The 17,582-nt window shown below is 46.6% G+C and overlaps 1 protein-coding gene across 2 annotated transcripts in view; it reads right to left on the bottom strand.

The window, feature by feature from the left end:
- Positions 1 to 17,582, bottom strand: part of NAF1 (nuclear assembly factor 1 ribonucleoprotein) — a 73,530-nt gene that overhangs the window by 41,466 nt on the left and 14,482 nt on the right. Inside the window, exon 3 of one of the 2 annotated variants that reach the window (XM_084627220.1) lies at positions 17,138 to 17,231. In XM_084627220.1, the coding sequence (XP_084483346.1) occupies positions 17,138 to 17,231 (94 nt within the window). Of the gene's footprint in view, positions 1 to 17,137; positions 17,235 to 17,582 lie in introns of both variants that reach the window. The other variant, XM_084627219.1, reaches the window with a different exon arrangement.

Genomic DNA, 17,582 nt, shown 5'->3' on the forward strand with positions numbered 1-17,582 from the left:
CAATGGGCCTCCTGGGCACAACATTCAGGAATACTAAATCCAGACTCAATGGTAAATTGTCCCCTCTTGAGGCAACAAAATGCTCAATTAAACATTCTCATTGTCTTACCATTAAGGTAGACTCTTAATCACTTAGGCCTTGTCCACACTGTCAAGTTTCTGCGTAGCAAAGCAGCTTTCTGCGTTGTAACTCCCGAGGTGTACACGCTGCCACGCCACTTAGTGCTCAGAAACTGCACAGTTGCAGCGCTGTATAAAAAACCACCCTGATGAGAGGCGTCCAGCGCTGTGGTGCCAGTGTAGACACCCTGGTCAGTTACAGCGCTGCGCCACAATGCCTGTTCTCGCCTCTCTGGTCATCGGTTTGAACTCTACTGCCCTGCCCTCAGGTGACACAATGGGAGCCCCACCCCATACATTCCTTTGCAAATCTGAAAGTCCCCTTCCTGTCTGCGTGATGCATGTAGTGGTCTCAGCGCATCTTTCCAGGTGGCCATGCCTGATCCATGCACCAGGCAATCCACTCCTTGGGGCAATATCGAGTTGCTGGACCTCATCAGCATTTGGGGAGAGGAGGCTGTCCAGTCCCAGCTGCGCTCCAGCCATAGGAATTATGATACCTATGGACAGATTTCACGATGCATGATAGAAAGGGGCCATGACCGGGACACACTGCAGTGCAGGGTCAAAGTGAAGGAGCTGCGGAACACCTGCCACAAGGTGTGGGAGGCAAACTGCTGCTCCACCCACAAACTGCCAGTTCTACAAAAAGCCGGACCGTGATGCTCGGTGGCGACCCCACCTCCATTGCGAAGGCCATCGTGGATACTTCGGTGGTTCGCATGCCAGTCAAGAGTGGACCAAGCCAGGAGGAGCAAATCTTGGACAAGGATGTGGAGCGGGACCCAGAGGGAGAGGATGACTCGGAGGTCAGAGATGCATGCAGCCAGTTCTTTTCTACCCCAGAAGAGGCTAGCCAGTCACAGCTGTCGGAGCTTGGCTAAGTGCAAACAGAAGAGGAGGCCCCTGGTAAATGGCTTTGATTTTGGGAAAAGTGAGTTGTTGGGGGCGGGAGGGTTGCAGAAAGCAGGGTAGAGTCTGTACGATGCACATACCACTACATGCCTAGTCTGAGCGGTGGAACAGGATGTTGATTGACTTCCTCACTTCACAGGAATCTGCTTCAGAAATCTCCAGGAAACTCTCATGGAGAGACTGGGAAATCAGTTGCCACAGGTTGTTTGGCAGAGCTGCTTTGTTTCTTGCCCCATTAACAGTAACTTTCCTTCACCACTCTGCCGTCACTGGGCAGGGGGATGGGGTACGACACCATTGCTGTACACAGGCGAGCCGCATAAGGGCCAGGGCGGAAGCCGCAATCTTGGAGAAGACCCTCCCTTGATTTCTTGCTCACCCTCAGCAGCGAGATATCTTCCATAATGAACACAGCCTGTGGAAAATGTGGGGACAGGAATGATTATCAGGCCCCCCTCTACAGTGCTAGCTCTCCCCAAGAGCCACATGCTCAGTGTACAGTACAGTCCTGGAACACTGATTTACCCTGCGGTTACTCACCATTTTGGGGGTCTTGTGGCTCATGTGTGATTGCCTGGGGTCAGCCAGTTAGTGACAGGAATGTGAATAGTGGCAGTGTTTTACATCAGTGGTCTGTGTGTTCTAAACAATACTGCTTGTGTAAAATGTTTTGGCTTCACAGAGATGATCTTGTGAGATCAGCCTCCCTCTTTGTTATCGCTGGCTGAATGGCTGTGCAGAATTAGATAGCAGCCATGAAAAACTAAAGAGGAATTTCTGCGTGATGTCATGATGCACTCCGCCGCTGAAAAACAAGAATTGAAGGAGAGGCACGACAGTGAGAAGAGGGACCGAAAGGAGAAAGCGGCACGCCAGAACAAAGCCACGGAGCGGCTCTTAAACATTATGGAGGTCCAACTGGACACTCTCCAGGCGCTACTAGCACTGCAAACCGAGCAGCTCCACTCCCGCCCTCCCCTGCAGCCACTGTCGCAAAACTCTTTCCCGTGCGCCCCCCCAGACACCGTGAACTCGCTCTTATCAACCTCGGGGCTCCAATCTGTACCCGATGCATTCTTCTCCTGCCCCATCACAGCCCAGCCTTGCAGACTCCCAGTACCCACCACATTCAACACCCATCCCTCTGCAGTTTAGTCCTGCTGAAGTGCAGTACCCACTGCACTGTGCTCCAAAGGACAAGGTTGCATATGATACCTGGACATTCACAAATCTTTAACCGTCCCGGGACCCCACCTCCTCCTGGGACCTTCTCCTCCCCCATACCCTTCAGTGCTGATGTGTTATTTTGTTTCTCTCCCCCCTCTGGTTGTTTTTTAATAAAAGAATTGTTTTAGTTTGAAAGCAATCTTTATTCCATTAATTGAAAGCAAACAGAGCCCTGCAAAGCAACAAGCAATTTTCTTAAACATTCACAATGCATTGTCCCCACCAATCACAATCACCTCCTAGCATTACAAGCACTTAACTCCCGAGCATAGCAACAATTATTAGTGGCTTTCAGTTTCAAATTGCATCCCTGGATCCTTATGGCCTCACGCTGTGCCCCTCTAATAGCCCTGGTCTCTGGCTGTTCAAATTCAGCCTCCAGGTGCTGAGCCTCAGCAGTCCAGCCCTGAGTGAAGCTTTCACCCGTCCGTTCACAAATATTATGGAGAGTACAACACACTGCTATAAGCATAGGAATATTGTTATTGGCCAAGTCCAGCTTCCCACATAGGCAGCGCCAGCGGGCCTTTAAACAGCCAAAAGCATACTCAGTCATTCTGCACTTGCTCAGCCTGTTGTCGAACCGCTCCTTGCTGCTGTCAAGGTGCCCCATGTATGGCTTCATAAGCTATGGCATTAAGGGATAGGCAAGGTCTCCCAGGATCACAATGGGCATTTCGACTTCCCCTATGGTGATCTTTGGGAAGAAAGTCCCTGCTTGCAGCTTCCTGAATAGGCCAGAGTTCTGAAAGATGCATGCGTCATGCACTTTTCCGGACCAGCCTGCGTTAATGTCCGTGAAATGCCTACGGTGATCCACAAGCGCCCAGAGAACCATAGAGAAATACCCCTTCCGATTAATGTACTTGGTAGCTAGATGATCTGGTGCCAGAATTGGAATATGCGTGCTAGCTATTGCTCACGTGCCGCCCCCCCACCCCTCACTCACAGTTAGGGAAGCCCATTTGTGCATAGCCATCCACAATGTCACACACTTTTCCCAGAGCCACGGTCTTTCGGAGCAGGATTCGATTAATGGCCCTGCACACTTCCATCAACAGGAGTCCAAAAGTCGACTTTCCCCACTCTGAACTGGTTAGTGACCGATTGATAGCAGTCTGGAATACCCAGCTTCCACAGTGCAATTGCCACGCCCTTCTGCAACGATAGGGCAGCTCTTATTCTCATGTCCTTCTGCCACAGGGCTGGGGCAAGCTCATCACATAGTCCTATGAATGTGGCTTCCCTCATCCAAAAGTACTGCAGCCACTGCTCATCATCCCAGAAGTGCATGACAGTGTGATCCCACCACTCAGTGCTTGTTTCCCGAGCCCAAAAGCAGCGTTCCACTGTGGTCAGCACGTCCATGAATGACATAAGCAATCTTGTGTCGTAGCTACTATGCGTGGTGAGTTCAATGTCAAACTCCTCTTGCCTTTGTAGTTGAAGGAATACCTCCACTGCCACTTGTGACGTGTTAGTAAGAGCGAGCAGCATACTGGTCAGCAGTTCGGAAGCCATTCCTGCAGTCCAAAGAGGCAGGGCGCACAGTACACAAACCGTTGAAAGATGGTGCCAAATGTGGGCAGAAGCACAGGGATTGCTGGGAAGCGAAGAAATGCATCACAGGGCATTGGGACAGCACCCAGGATGCCCCGCGACCCCCTTAGCAGCAGAAAAGGAAGAGATGCTCTGTCGGATAGCTACCCAGAGTGCACCGCTCCAAATACCGCTGCAAGGGCCACAAGTGTGAACATGCTCTTGCGCAGGCAGCTGCCAATGTGAACACACAACAGCTCTTTCCCTTCAGTGCTTTCTGAGCAGTGATGTAACTGCCAGCGATGTAACTGTCAGCGTAGACATACCCTTAATGTCACTGCAAAACTTCACTAAACATATCTAAGCAGCAGCATTGTTGGTAATCTTTTTGCAATGGGACTTTAAACAATAAAGTGCCCCAGTAGGCTAAGTTAGTAAAACTGCTATAAGTACAGTGTGTTTCTGATTGTTAGATGTCCGACTTATCAACCAAGTCTGCAAGCATGCTATCATAAGACTACCCGACTTACTCAGTCTCTGGGGGTGTAGGAAAACTGAACTACCTTCAGTTCTCTCATAAGAAGCCAAAGTGAACAGTAAATTAACATACTGGAAGTTTGTGCTTAGTTCAAACTCACACAAGCGAAGACACCTTAAAAAAAAAAATTCACATATGCCTTTTTGCACCAACATAAACTTTCCCCACTCCTCTATGTATTCTGCAGCAAAACAAACCCAAGTTCTGTGGCACTCGGAACACAGCAGGCCAGAAGTTCTACAGCAGCTTTAGGTACATTTTAAAATGGAGGTTTTATTGTACTATTTGTTTTCACAGTAGTTGTGTTATTTATTCTAACATTAAAAATTCGTTCACTACTGTGATAAATGTGGACATTTTTGGTAATATTTTTATATCCATATGTGTGCCTCAATCTACCCACCCACATTGTCCTGCTATACACCGCCTGTCACGGAGGGGGCGGGGGGCAATAAGGGATGGGGATGGTTATGTCACATATTCTGAGTTGGTAAGAAGGAGCCATCAAGAACTGAACGGAATCAGAACATAGGAATGGAGAATCTGGAAGAGACAACAAGACACTCAATGACTGAACATTTATGATTAACATCTGGGAAGCCAAAGCAGGCTCAGTGTGTGAACAGCGTGGTTACAAGCAAGAAATAAAGGAATGAAGTGTCAGGTGGCTGTTAAGAACTGGGCTTGGGAGTTTGGGACACAGAGGGTATGTCTACACAGCAATATAAGCATAGGATTAGTGGGACTTGAATCAGCAGACCCAAGTCTAGTAACCACATCCCAGAGTCCCTAGCACCCTCCTCCCAGTGAAATGTGGCTGGTCTAGCTCTAGGACCGTGATGTACGGTGAGCAAAATTTTACTGCTCAAAGTGAAAGTTACAGGAAGTTTGATCTGCTCACCAACAGAGCCTGCTGAGCAGTCACTTTGGTCCGTGCACTTTCAGCTACTGAAACCAGCAACATGAAGGAGGTGCCTTTTGATGAACTTCTCTTGCCTGTGCTTTCACTTGTGTGTCAGGAAACTGGCAGAGCATTCGTGAGGCACTGGTAACTCTTTAAGTGGCATTTTATGTCCCACCAAAAGGTACCTGACAGAGGCGGCAGCAGAATACCACCCCCCACCATAGACTCATACTGGCAGATGCTATAATTGGCATAGCCGCTGATACCATCTTACACAGACCACTGCTTCTGGCACAGGGCCACAAGCACAGATTGGTAGGACCACATCATCCTGGGATGACCAGCAGTGGGTCCAGAACTTTTGCATGAAGAAAGCCAAAATTCTGGAGCTTTGTGAGCAGAATCCTCCAACGTAAAGACACACCTCTGAGGTCACCTTTGCCAGTCCAAAAGTGGGTTGCTATAACTGTCTGGAAGCTGATTACCCAACTGCTACAGGTCCATTGCCAACCAGTTTGGGGTTGGAAAGTAGATGGTGGGTAAGGTAGAGGCGGAGGTTTCTGAGGCAATCAGGAGTCTGGTTTACCCCAAGGAGGCAGGCATTAAAGATATTCCTGAGGAAATTACTAATTTTTGAGGGAACGGGGTTTCCTAACTATGCCAGGCTTATTGAGGGGACTCATGTGTCTACAGTTTGCCCTCCTCAAGAACCACGAGTACATAAATCACATTGTTATGCAGGCACTAGTGGACCATAAAGGCATTTTTATGAATGTGAACATGGGCTATACAGGAAAAGTTCACGATGCCAAACTGTACCCTTATTTCAGAGGCCCTGGCAAAAAACAGGTTTAAGTAGCAGCTGTAGAATGGCTGTTGAATGTGCTTTTGGCAGATTAAAATCACATTGGAGGTGTCTACAAACCCATTTGGATGCCAGTGTCATCAATGTTGTCCACATTATTGTCACTTGCTGTGCTCTTCACAACCTTTGTGAAGCCAGAGGTGAGCCATTTCCTCCTTAACAGGCCTATGACAGAAAGGGGACACTGGAACAGCACCCTCAACCAGAAAGCACAGCCACCACCACGGGAACTGGTTGTACCTAGGCAGCAGAGGTCAGGGGTGCTTTGTGTTTTCACATTATGGACTTTAATGTCCCAATGGAAGAGGGGGAATAGTACCTGTACAAATGTGCTTGGAGGGGAGTGGGCTTCATTACCATGCAATAGAAGTCAATGACACAAATAATGAATTTGGTGAGGGGGAAGGGGTAGCAGAATGGCTGTACAGACCATATTTATTGAAATATGAACCGCTATACCTAGCTAAATAGACGAATACTGCTTGCTCACTAATGCTTAATTGCTCCTGAACATGTTTTAAGCTGTATTAACTCAAATCATGATTGCAACAGGTGATGCAGTGATAACAAACTTGCTTGAAAACATAGCATGCTTTATTTGTAAAAATGTCTTAAAATATTAAAACACTCAGTCTTGGGCAGACCAGCTGCCATTATAAAACAACACACACAAAAAAGGACCCAACACAATCTACTTCTACATGTCCCCATGCCCCACATTCTCATTTCCCTTCTATACATATTTTCCCCTCACTTGACAGCAGGGGAGATGGGTGGAGGTTTCCACTGGAAAGGGGTTGAAAAAGAAAGGCCGCATGGTGTGTAGTTGTCCTGCCCCACACGTCATGACTCCTGAATGCACAAGCTGCCCCAACATGGGGATATTCAAGCTACTGCTGGTATGCTGCAGGGTGATCATGCCATGGTGTGAGGGAGGCAGCAGAAGCTGGTGCTCTTGCAGTGATTATGGACAGGAGATGCTGGAACAGTTCTCTGTTTAGCTCTGTCCTCTTCCCTTAGCTACCATTCCTGTTCCAAGAACAGTTTTCAAGTGCCTGCTACCTCACTGAAACCCTGTCTTCCACTTGGGCAGCAAACATTAGCCTTTCCTGCTGCCTGTCAGCATGCCATTGTTCCAGTCTTTCAGCCCTTTTCTTCTGGTACTGGACCTGCTCGTCTACCCTCTCAAGATCAACCATAACATCATGGAAACACCTCCTTTCAGAATCATCCATGAGGATACGTTGGGCTGCGGATCAAGTTCCTGAAGAACAGCAGGCAACATAGCTTGAAGGTTCTGAAATAGGACAAAGAAACTCAGAGTTACTGGCTAAACTAGCTCTGTGCAAGAGCACAGAATTAATTATTGTGGAATCTGAAGGACATAAAATGTAACATTTCTAAAGTGAACCAACACATATTGTGAGGGGGATACTTCAGTCCTCATACTGTCTCCAGACATAGCCAACTTAATTGCAGTGAGAAGTGCAGAAACAGTGGTAAGTTTAAAACACTAATCTTTTTCTGTTTCAAAAAAAAAAAATAACCAAGTGCCATATTTGGGTGGGCAGAAAGGGGTATAGTGCCTTTGCTGCAAAAGGCTTTTTCTGACATTTTAGGCCTTTCATATTTTGGAAGACATAACTGTTTTTCTGGTGATCTATTGGCAGAGGGAGATGTTATTCCAAGCTGGGGGATGGAGACCTGTAATATATACAGCTCATGTATTCAAACATATAGTGACTGAGCAGCACATTTGTGAGTGGAGTGGATTGGTCAGCTATATGGGGGGGCCTGGAAAATATGCCTTTCCCCACAATGTAGGTAACTATCTGGAGTTTCTGCTTCAGGAAAAGTTTGCCGCTATTAGCAACCAGGTTTGGGTCAGAATCCATGAGGGAATTAACACCATGCTGTGTTTGCTCATTTAACAGCTTGCACTGTTACTGCTGCATGCAAACACACTGAAATCTGCAGCTTTTCTCCCTCCCACATCCGGCACAGTTCTGGGGGGAAAAACACTCATACTTTGGAGACATGATTTTGTGACCCGCAGACTGCATGGATTACCTTTAATTGAATGGACTAGATTTGGAAATAGAATACTGTTTCCCAAACACACGCACACAGTTCACTGTTCACAAGTGGCTCAGTAGACCCAGGAGGAGTGATTACAGAGCGGCAAACTTCTTATTACTGAAAGGAAAACAAGAATGACCCTAGCAACCATCTGTGACATAGTTAAAATAACTTTTTCAGCTGTCTATGAACATTTCAAATTCCAAGTCACCATTTTGAACTCCATTGGGGGGAAGACAGGGAAGACATCTGTGTGCTGTTATAGTCAGCCATTAGTAACCGAACGCCGATAGCCAGGCCTTATTTTTGCATTGCTTCTTATAGCAGAACTCTCTCCCACTACTGTAATAATAAACTTTACATTTGAGTCACACTTACCAGGCTCTGGGTAGCGTCCGTCTCCATCAGGTTCTCTGCAGGTTTGTCAGTGGGCTGTTCCTTGTCAGGGGTGGGGAATGGTGGAAAGCAAACAGTTCTTCCAAGCAGTGTTGGAGAATTTGCTGTTGATCCTGATCCACAGCCTGCTCTGGGACTTTTTTCATTAAAAGGAGAGTCAATTCAAGCTCCACACTGGTAGCCTGTTGCTGGCTCCCATCAGTTCCCATGCTGCATTCAGGGGCCAGCAGGAGATACCCCTGCTGACTAGGTCATCATGAAGCAGAGTTAACTCTGTGCTGGGTGCAGTGTCCAAAACCCAAAGACATCATAAAATGGGCATGTAAAATGGGCATGTTGATGAGTTGCCTGAGGTGTGGTTCTTGTCCCTGGTCTTCCAGTACTCACTCTTCAGCCTCTTAATACTCTCCCTGCACTGATCACTTGTCCAAAAAAATCTGTAGAGCTGCCAGTTTTTTAAGCTATTTCCTGGTACACATAGTCAGACCTGGTGCTTTTGCTGAAGTCCACAATTTACTGGCCACCAATCTGGTTGTGCTCTCGTGACCATGAAGCAGCTCGCTTTGCAAAAGGTTTGATCAGTTAGCTCTCCATTGCAAACCCAGGAGGCTCTCTGACAGTGTGCTTACAGACTGATGATCAGAAAAGAATGGGTAACGCTGACATGAGCTGTTGCTGTTTGCAAAGTGGGGGCGGCTTCTTGTTTTCAATGGAGTGGATTGTAGATTCTTGGGATAGAAAGGACGAAGGAAGTTATCCCATGGAATTGTGGGATTCTGGCTAACTCCCGGGACCTGAGTCAAGCAGGGTTGCATTTACACTGCAAAGCATTAGGACTTGGACCCTGTATCCTGGCTTAACTCCAGTTCAGACCCTCCAGCCCTGCATAGTCCTGCAACTCTAGATCCAAACCCTAGGTTAGCACAACTGCAGTGCAGATGCAAGAGGAGTTAGGCTGGAGCCCAGGCTCAAGAATGGGCTTACATTGCAATGTAGACATATCCAGAGACAGATATTGGGAGACAACATAGATCTCAGAAGAGAATGGAATCTTGGGACCATTGCTCCCACCAATATGGATTCTGACTTAGACTTGGTTTTAACCTTAGACTTGCTCACCTAAGGTCTGCCATATGTTCTATTCCAGTTGACTAATAAATGCCATCTTGTTTTGAAAAGGCTGCTTGCTTCACTACAAATACTTTCCTGGTTGCATTGCTCCTTCAGAAGGTAGAGCCTCTCTCAGGAGTCTGATTTCAGTTGGACTTTCTGTTGAAAGCCACAGTAAGAAGTGGGTGTGCTACAGCCCAAAAGTTCAGACTCAGAATCGGGGGTTGCATGACCCATTCTGAAAAACTATGGTTGGGGCCTCACACACTGAAAGGATTGCTCCAATCCCTTTAAATCTGTGACATATATTTTACTTTTCAGTGCACCACAGACTTTTGTATTTACGATGCATCGTTACATTGTAGGCAGTATGAAGTTGGATGTTTTGCCAGTGCAGCAGGGACAATGTAGACTTTAGTATCCAAAAGGAAGAAGGACACAGTTCGAGATTGTGGGATAAACAAACTACCTGAAGACGAGGCCATAGGGAGAAAGCCCATTCCCAGAAGAATTAAAAGGAAAGGAAAACAGAGGTGCAGAGAGGTACTGACCTGCCCATGCCTCACAGCAGGTCAGTAGCAGAGATGAGAACCTAGGACTCCTGATTTAAATTCTTTATACCATGATACCTTGCCTAAATTATGTGAAATGCTAATGGCTAAAGTGATAATTGAAACAGTTGACTCACATTGCCATTATAACGTTTCAGAACTGACAACCAATTGAGATTACTGGGCCAGTTCACACTTCTCAGCTATTACATAAGGCAGTCTGCAGACTCAGGGCATGGGGCAAGCTCATCACATAGTCCTATGAATGTGGCTTTCCTCATTCAAAAGTTCTGCATCCACTGCTCGTCATCCCAGATGTGCATCACGATGTGATCCGATCACTCAGTGTTTGTTTCCTGAGCCCAAAAGCAGCGTTCCCCTGTGGTCAGTGCCTCTGTGAATGCCACAAGCGATCTCGTGCCATAGCTAGTACACGTGGCAAGATCAATGTCGCACTCCTCTTGCCTTTGTAAGAAATAATTCCACTGCCATTCGTGACATGTTAGTGAGAGCGAGCAGCATACTGGTCAACAGAACCCTGAGCTCTGAACAGCCTGAGACCAGGGCTATTAGAGGGGCACAGCACAGGGCCATAAGGATCAGGGATGCCTTGAGGCAGCAATTTGAAGCTGAAAGCCACTAATATTTGTTGCTATGCTCAGGAGTGTAGTGCTTGTAATGCTAGGAAGTGATTGGTGCAGACGATGAAATATGTAGGTTTAACATAATTCTATGTTGCTTTGCAAGGCTCTTTTTGCTTTCGATTAATAGAATAAAGATTGCTTTCAAACCAACACAATTCTTTTATTAAAAAACAACAACCAGAGGAGAGAGTCAAACAAACAAACAAAAAATCAGCAGCAGTGAGGGGGATGGGGGAAGGGAAGGTCTCAAGATAGGAGGGGTCCCAGGATGGCTACAGACATGTGTATGTCCAGGGATCATATCCAACTTTCCCCTTTGGAGTACAACGCAGCAGGTACTGTACTTCAGCAGGACCAAACGGCAGACGGCCGGGTGTTGAGTGCAGTGGGAGTCCGCAGTGCTGAACTGTGAGTGGGGAAGAGTGGAATATAGCGGGTATAGACTGGAGCCAGGAGGTTGATAACAGTGTGTTGGAGGTTTGGGGGGGGGCGGGGAAGAGAAGCATGGGAAAGTTTTGCGACAGCAGCTGCAGAGGAGGGCAGGCATGCATGGAGCTGCTCGGTTTGAAGAGCTAGTATTGCCTGGAGCGTGACTGCTTGGTGCTCCAAAACCTTTAAGAGTCGCTCTGTGGCTTCATTCTGTCACGCTGAGTTCTCCTTTCGGTCCCTCTTCTCACTGTCCCGCCACTCCTTCAATTCCTTTTTCTTGGCAGCAGAGTGCATCATAACATCATACAGAAAGTCCTCCTTAGTTCTTCTTGACCACTTTCTAATTCTGCAGAGCCGTTCAGCTGCTGCTAACAAAGAGGGAGGCTGGGCTCCCAACGTCATCTCTGTGAAATTTAAACGCAACATTTTACAGAAGCAATATTGTTTGCAACACAGAGAACACTGATTCAGTGATTTAAAACACAGCCAGTACTCATACACCTGACACTAACCGGCTGACCCCAGGCAATCACACATGCCACAAGACCCCCAAAATGGTGAGCAGCTGCAGGGGCAAGGTAAATCACTCTTTCCCAACCCTGCTGTACACTGGGCATGTGGCTCTTGGAGAGAGCCAGTACTGTAGGGGGGAGGCCTGATAATCATTCCTGTCCCCACACTTTCCACAGGCTGTGATCATTATGGAAGATCTCACTGCTGAGGCTGAGCAGGAAATCGAGAGAGGGTCTTCCCCAAGACTGCAGTTTCCGCCCTGGCCCCTATGCAGCTTGCCTGTGTGTGGCAATGGTCTCCCCCCCGCCTCCCGACAGCAGAGTGGCGCAGAAAAGTTACCGTTAATGGGGCAAGAAACAAAGCAGCTCTGCTGAAGAACCTGCAGCAGCAGATCACCCAGTATCTCCACGAGAGTTTCCTGGAGATCTCTGAGGGAGATTCCCGTGAAGTGAGGGATTCAATCAACAGCCTGTTTCACCGCTCAGACTAGGCATGCGGTGGGAGACAAGCCTGCTTTCTGCAACTCTCCTGCCCCCAACAACTCACTTCAGCAATTCCCAAAATCAAATCCACTTACCAGGGGCCTCCTCTCCTGTTTGCGCTTCACCAACATCCGACAGCTGTGACTGGCTAGCTGCCTCCGGGGTAGAAAACAGCTTCTGGCTGCATGCCTCTCTGACCTCCGAGTCATCCTCTGCCACTGAGCCCCCCTCCACATCCTCGTGCAAGATTTCCTCCTCCTGGCTCTGTCCACTCTCAACTGGAATGCAAGCCACCGAAGTATCCACAGTGGTCTTCGCAGTGGAGGTGGGGTCGCCACGGAGTATTGTGCCCAATTCTTTGTAGAACCAGCAGTTAGTGGGCACAGTACCAGAGCAGCAGATTGCCTCCCACATGCCTTGTGGTACGTGTTCCGCAGCTCCTTCACTTTGACCCTGCACTGCAATGTGTCCTGGTCCTGGCCCCTTTCTATCATGCACTGTGAAATCTGTCCATAGGTATCATAATTCCTATGGCTGGAGTGCAGCTGGGACGGCACAGTCTCCTCTCCCCAAACACTGATGAGGTCCAGCAGCTCGACATTGCTCCAAGTTGGGGATCGCCTGGTTCGTGGAGCAAGCATGGCCACCTGGAAAGATGCACTGAGACCACTGCACGCATCACCGAGCAAACAGGAAGGGGACTTTCAAAATTCCCAAGGAATTTACGGGGTGGGGATGATCGTTGGTCACCTGAGGGCATGGCCATAGAGTTCAAACCGATGACCAGAGAGGTGAGAACAGGCATTGCGGGATACCTCCCGGAGGCGAATCGCAGCACTGTAGCCCCGCCGCAGAAAGCTGTACACCTCTCATTGGGGTGGTTTTTTAAAGTATTACAACTGCGCAGTTTCTGCGCACTAAGTGGCATGGCAGTGTGTACACCCTCAGCAGAAAACTGATTTATTGCTCAGAACTTGCCAATGTAGACAGGGCCTCAGGAATACACCACCCACCCCTGCACTGGTTTACATTTGGAAGGTTGCTTTGAAGCCATAAGGACTATAAACTTAGGCCAAAATTTTAAAAGCCTGTAAAGTCAGGCCACATCTAGACTAGAGAGTTTACAGGGGCAAGCTGTACCGATGCAGCTTCACCACTGTAAGATCTCCCACATAGCCACTCTATGCCAACAGGAGAGAGCACCTCCATCCATATAATTAAACCATCGCCAATGAGCTGCGGCGGTAGCAGCTACGTTGGCAGGAGAGTGTCTCCCGCTGACATAGCGCTGTCCACATCAGCACGTCTGTCGGTGTAACTTATGTCGCTCAGGGGTGTGTTTTTCACACCCCTGACGTAAGTCATACCGACAAAAGCGCAAGTGTAGACATAACCTCAGTCTCTTAAAATTTCATGTAGACAACTAAATACAAGTGATTCTCAGAAAATAAGCAACTGAGGAAAAGAGATTAGGCCCTATTTTATTCCTTTTACTTCCTTCCAGAGGATCTGTATCATGGTGACTATCCTTCCAAGCAAGGACAACTGAACTCAGCTTCCTCTCAAGATTCATTCTGACTCCTTTGAACAGCTAGAAAATGCAAGGGGACTGTGGACATGAAATCTCTTTAATATAAACTGCCTGTATCTATGCTTTCATCCACTATACTTCACAATCCCACGTGGGCTCACCCTGCAACCAGAACAATACATGAAACACTTCTGCACTTTAGTCATGCTCTATCTTATGACTGCTGGTACTAGCAACCAATACCTGGGTCAAGGTGCCAGAAGCAAAGTAATAAAAAATGTGAAAAGGATGAACAAATGCACAGTGCAAGCACTGTGGGAGAAACACAAGGTTGTTTCTCTATCACCATATACTGAAGGAGAGAGGAGAAAGCATTCTGGCCTACATTGCTACAGAACGTTGAAGGCTTTCCTTCATTGAGAGTGCTAAAGGAGTTGGCGGATGTGATTGCAGAGCCATTGGCCATTATCTTTGAAAACTTATGGTGATCCAGGGAAGTCCCGGACGACTGGAAAAAGGCTAATGAAGTGCCCATCTTTAAAAAAGGGAAGGAGGATGATCCTGGGAACTACAGGCCAGTCATCCGCACCTCAGTCCCCGGAAAAATCATGGAGCAGGTCCTCAAGGAATCAATTCTGAAGCACTTAGAGGAGAGGAAAGTGATCAGGAACAGTCAGCATGGATTCACCAAGGGCAAGTCATGCCTGACTAATCTAACTCCCTTCTATGACGAGATAACTGGTTCTGTGGATGAAGGGAAAGCAGTGGAAGTGTTGTTCCTTGACTTTAGCAAAGCTTTTGATACTGTCTCCCACAGTATTCTTGTCAGCAAGTTAAAGTAGTATGGGCTGGATGAATGCACTATAAGGTGGGTGGAAAGTTGGCTACATTGTCAGGCTCAATGGGAAGTGATCAATGGCTCCATGTCTAGTTGGCAGCCAGTATCAAACCGAGTGCCCCAAGGGTCGGTCCTCAGGCCGGTTTCGTTCAATATCTTCATAAATGATCTGGAGGATGGTGTGGATTGCACCCTCAGCAAGTTTGCAGACGACACTGAACTGGGAGGAGTGGTAGATACGCTGGTAGATACAGAGGGACCTAGACAAATTGGAGGATTGGGCCAAAAGAAATCTGATGAGGTTCAACAAGGACAAGTGCAGAGTCCTGCACTTAGGACGGAAGAATCCCATGCACCGCTACAGACTAGGGAAGGGACCGAATGGCTCGGCAGCAGTTCTCCAGAAAAGGACTTAGGGGTTACAGTGGACGAGAAGCTAGATATGAGTCAACAGTGTGTGCTTGTTGCCAAGAAGGCCAATGGCATTTTGGGATGTATAAGTAAGGGCATTGCCAGCAGATCGAGGGACGTGATCATTCCCCTCTATTCGACATTGGTAAGGCCTCATCTGGAGTACTGTGTCCAGTTTTGGGCCCCATACTACAAGAAGGATGTGGATAAATTGGAGAGAGTCCAGTGGAGGGCAACAAAAATGATTAGGGGACTGGAACACATGACTTATGAGGAGAAGCTGAGGGAACTGAAATTGTTTAGTCTACAGAAGAGAAGAATGAGGGGGAATTTGATAGCTGCTTTCAACTACCTGAAAGGGGGTTCCAAAGAGGATGGATCTAGACTGTTCTCAATGGTAGCAGATGACAGAACGAGGAGTAATGGTCTCAAGTTGCAGTGGGGGAGGTTTAGATTGGATATTAGGAAAAACTTTTTCACTAGGAGGGTCGTGAAACACTGGAATGCGTTACCTAGGGAGGTGGTGGAATCTCCTTCCTTAGATATTTTTAAGGTCAGGCTTGACAAAGCCCTGGCTGGGATGATTTAGTTGGGGTTTGGTCCTGCTTTGAGCAGGGGGTTGGACTAGATGACATCCTGAGGTCCCTTCCAACCCTGATATTCTATGATTCACCATCCTATATACCTTCTAAGGGTATGTCTTCACTACCAACGTTAAAGCATAGTCGCAGCACCAGCACTGGGAGAGAGCTCTCCCAGCACTGTAAAAAACCCACCCCATGAGGGGAGTAGCTCCCAGCACCAGTGCACTGTCTACACTGCCACTTTTCAACACTGAACCTTCCATCGCTCAGGGGAGTGTTTTTTCATACCCCTGAAGCGAGAAAGTTTCAGCGCTGTAAAGCAGAAGTGTAGACAAGACCTAAGACAATTTAAATATAACACATGGGACTAAATCATGGAGCAAAAGTTCTCACTTTAAAGTGAGTTTTGGTTTGATTTTCCTGAGCTTGTCACCTAAAACTCAAAAAAAAAAAAAAAAAAAACCAGCCAACTTGACACCTTGGTCCTTTGTCTATTGCTGTAATCATGCTGTGTTCACTTGGTCAACCTCCTTTAGCTTCCCAATTACGTGTTAATGTTGGGTCACTGAGGGTATGTCTACACAGCAAAGAAAAACCTGCTGTTTCGTTGCTGTGTAGACATCCAGGCTCAGGCTGGAGTGCAGGCTTTGGGACCCTCCCACCCTGAAGGCCTTTTCTTTTGCTGCGTAGACATACCCTGAGTTTCAAAATTGTCTCTTCCAGATTCTCCATTCATATATGCTGATTCTGTTCAGCTCTTGATGGCACTTTCACAGTAAATCAGACAGTGACGTAACAATGCAATAGCCACAGAGGGGCATTCAGCAGAAGTAATGGACAACTTACCCTAGTTCTCAGTTACTGAGGGACAATCTCCACTCATTGATATATTTTGCTTTCCTCAACCAAATCTCTGTACAACTTCTCATGAGTGATGTACCCGAATACTTGGATACTAATATCAAAACTGTAGTCTTAAATGTATTCGCCTAAATTTGGGTTATTGCTGATTATGTACTCTATGTATCATATGACTTTTAAAAACAAACTCTATTTGTGGATAATCTAAGCACTATACCCAGATGTACAAACACTCTTTTCTCAACCTATGTATTACATAATTTTTTTAACATTAGCTTTAATAAAATGTTTCTGTTCAGTAGAACAGTTTGCATTCAATGCCCTACCTTCTTTTCTCTTACATTCTGCAAGAGCATGAAGTCAAAGGAAATGGAGGACTGCCTTAAAAAATGTGATAGTGGTAATAAACACTGTTCCCAAAATACTGATAATACATAACATACATATTTTAAATGAAAATACACACACCCCTATACATATCCTTCAATTCTAGTACACTGATATGAAGCTTCTTTTCCAAGTAGTTCCAATTCTCATGAATACATATATAAATAAATTTATTTTCATTTAAACAAAATAAGAGAACTATATCTTGCTTACCCAACTGCTCAATAATGCTTGAAACTGTCCCAAAGGGCTTCAGCTCAACATCCTCAGGCAGAATTATTGTCAAATCTTCAACAGGAGGTGGTCCCTGCTAATATAGAAGAAATTAATTTTCAAAATATAATACTTTGTGGTTAGACATACCCTGCCAACCACCGAGGAATGATTTTAAACATTTCACTTTTGTAGTTCAAGAAAAAAGGTTATGGCTAATTTCTAGTAATAATTCATTCTAATAAATGGCATTCAAACAAAATTGTTCAAATTAAAGAGAGCTGAAATTACATCTGGGGAAATGTTATTTTACGTATTTTTTAAATACTTCCATGCCACGGCACTGCTGCATGACATCTAAGACAGTTTTACTCAACCAGAGAAGATTAACTTGAACACTTAGGAGAAATTTGTTTTTAAACTTTACTTTCTGACATGAACTTTT

The sequence above is a fragment of the Lepidochelys olivacea genome, assembly GCF_965140295.1.
Source record: "Lepidochelys olivacea isolate rLepOli2 genome assembly, chromosome: 4".
NCBI lineage: Eukaryota > Metazoa > Chordata > Testudines > Cheloniidae > Lepidochelys > Lepidochelys olivacea.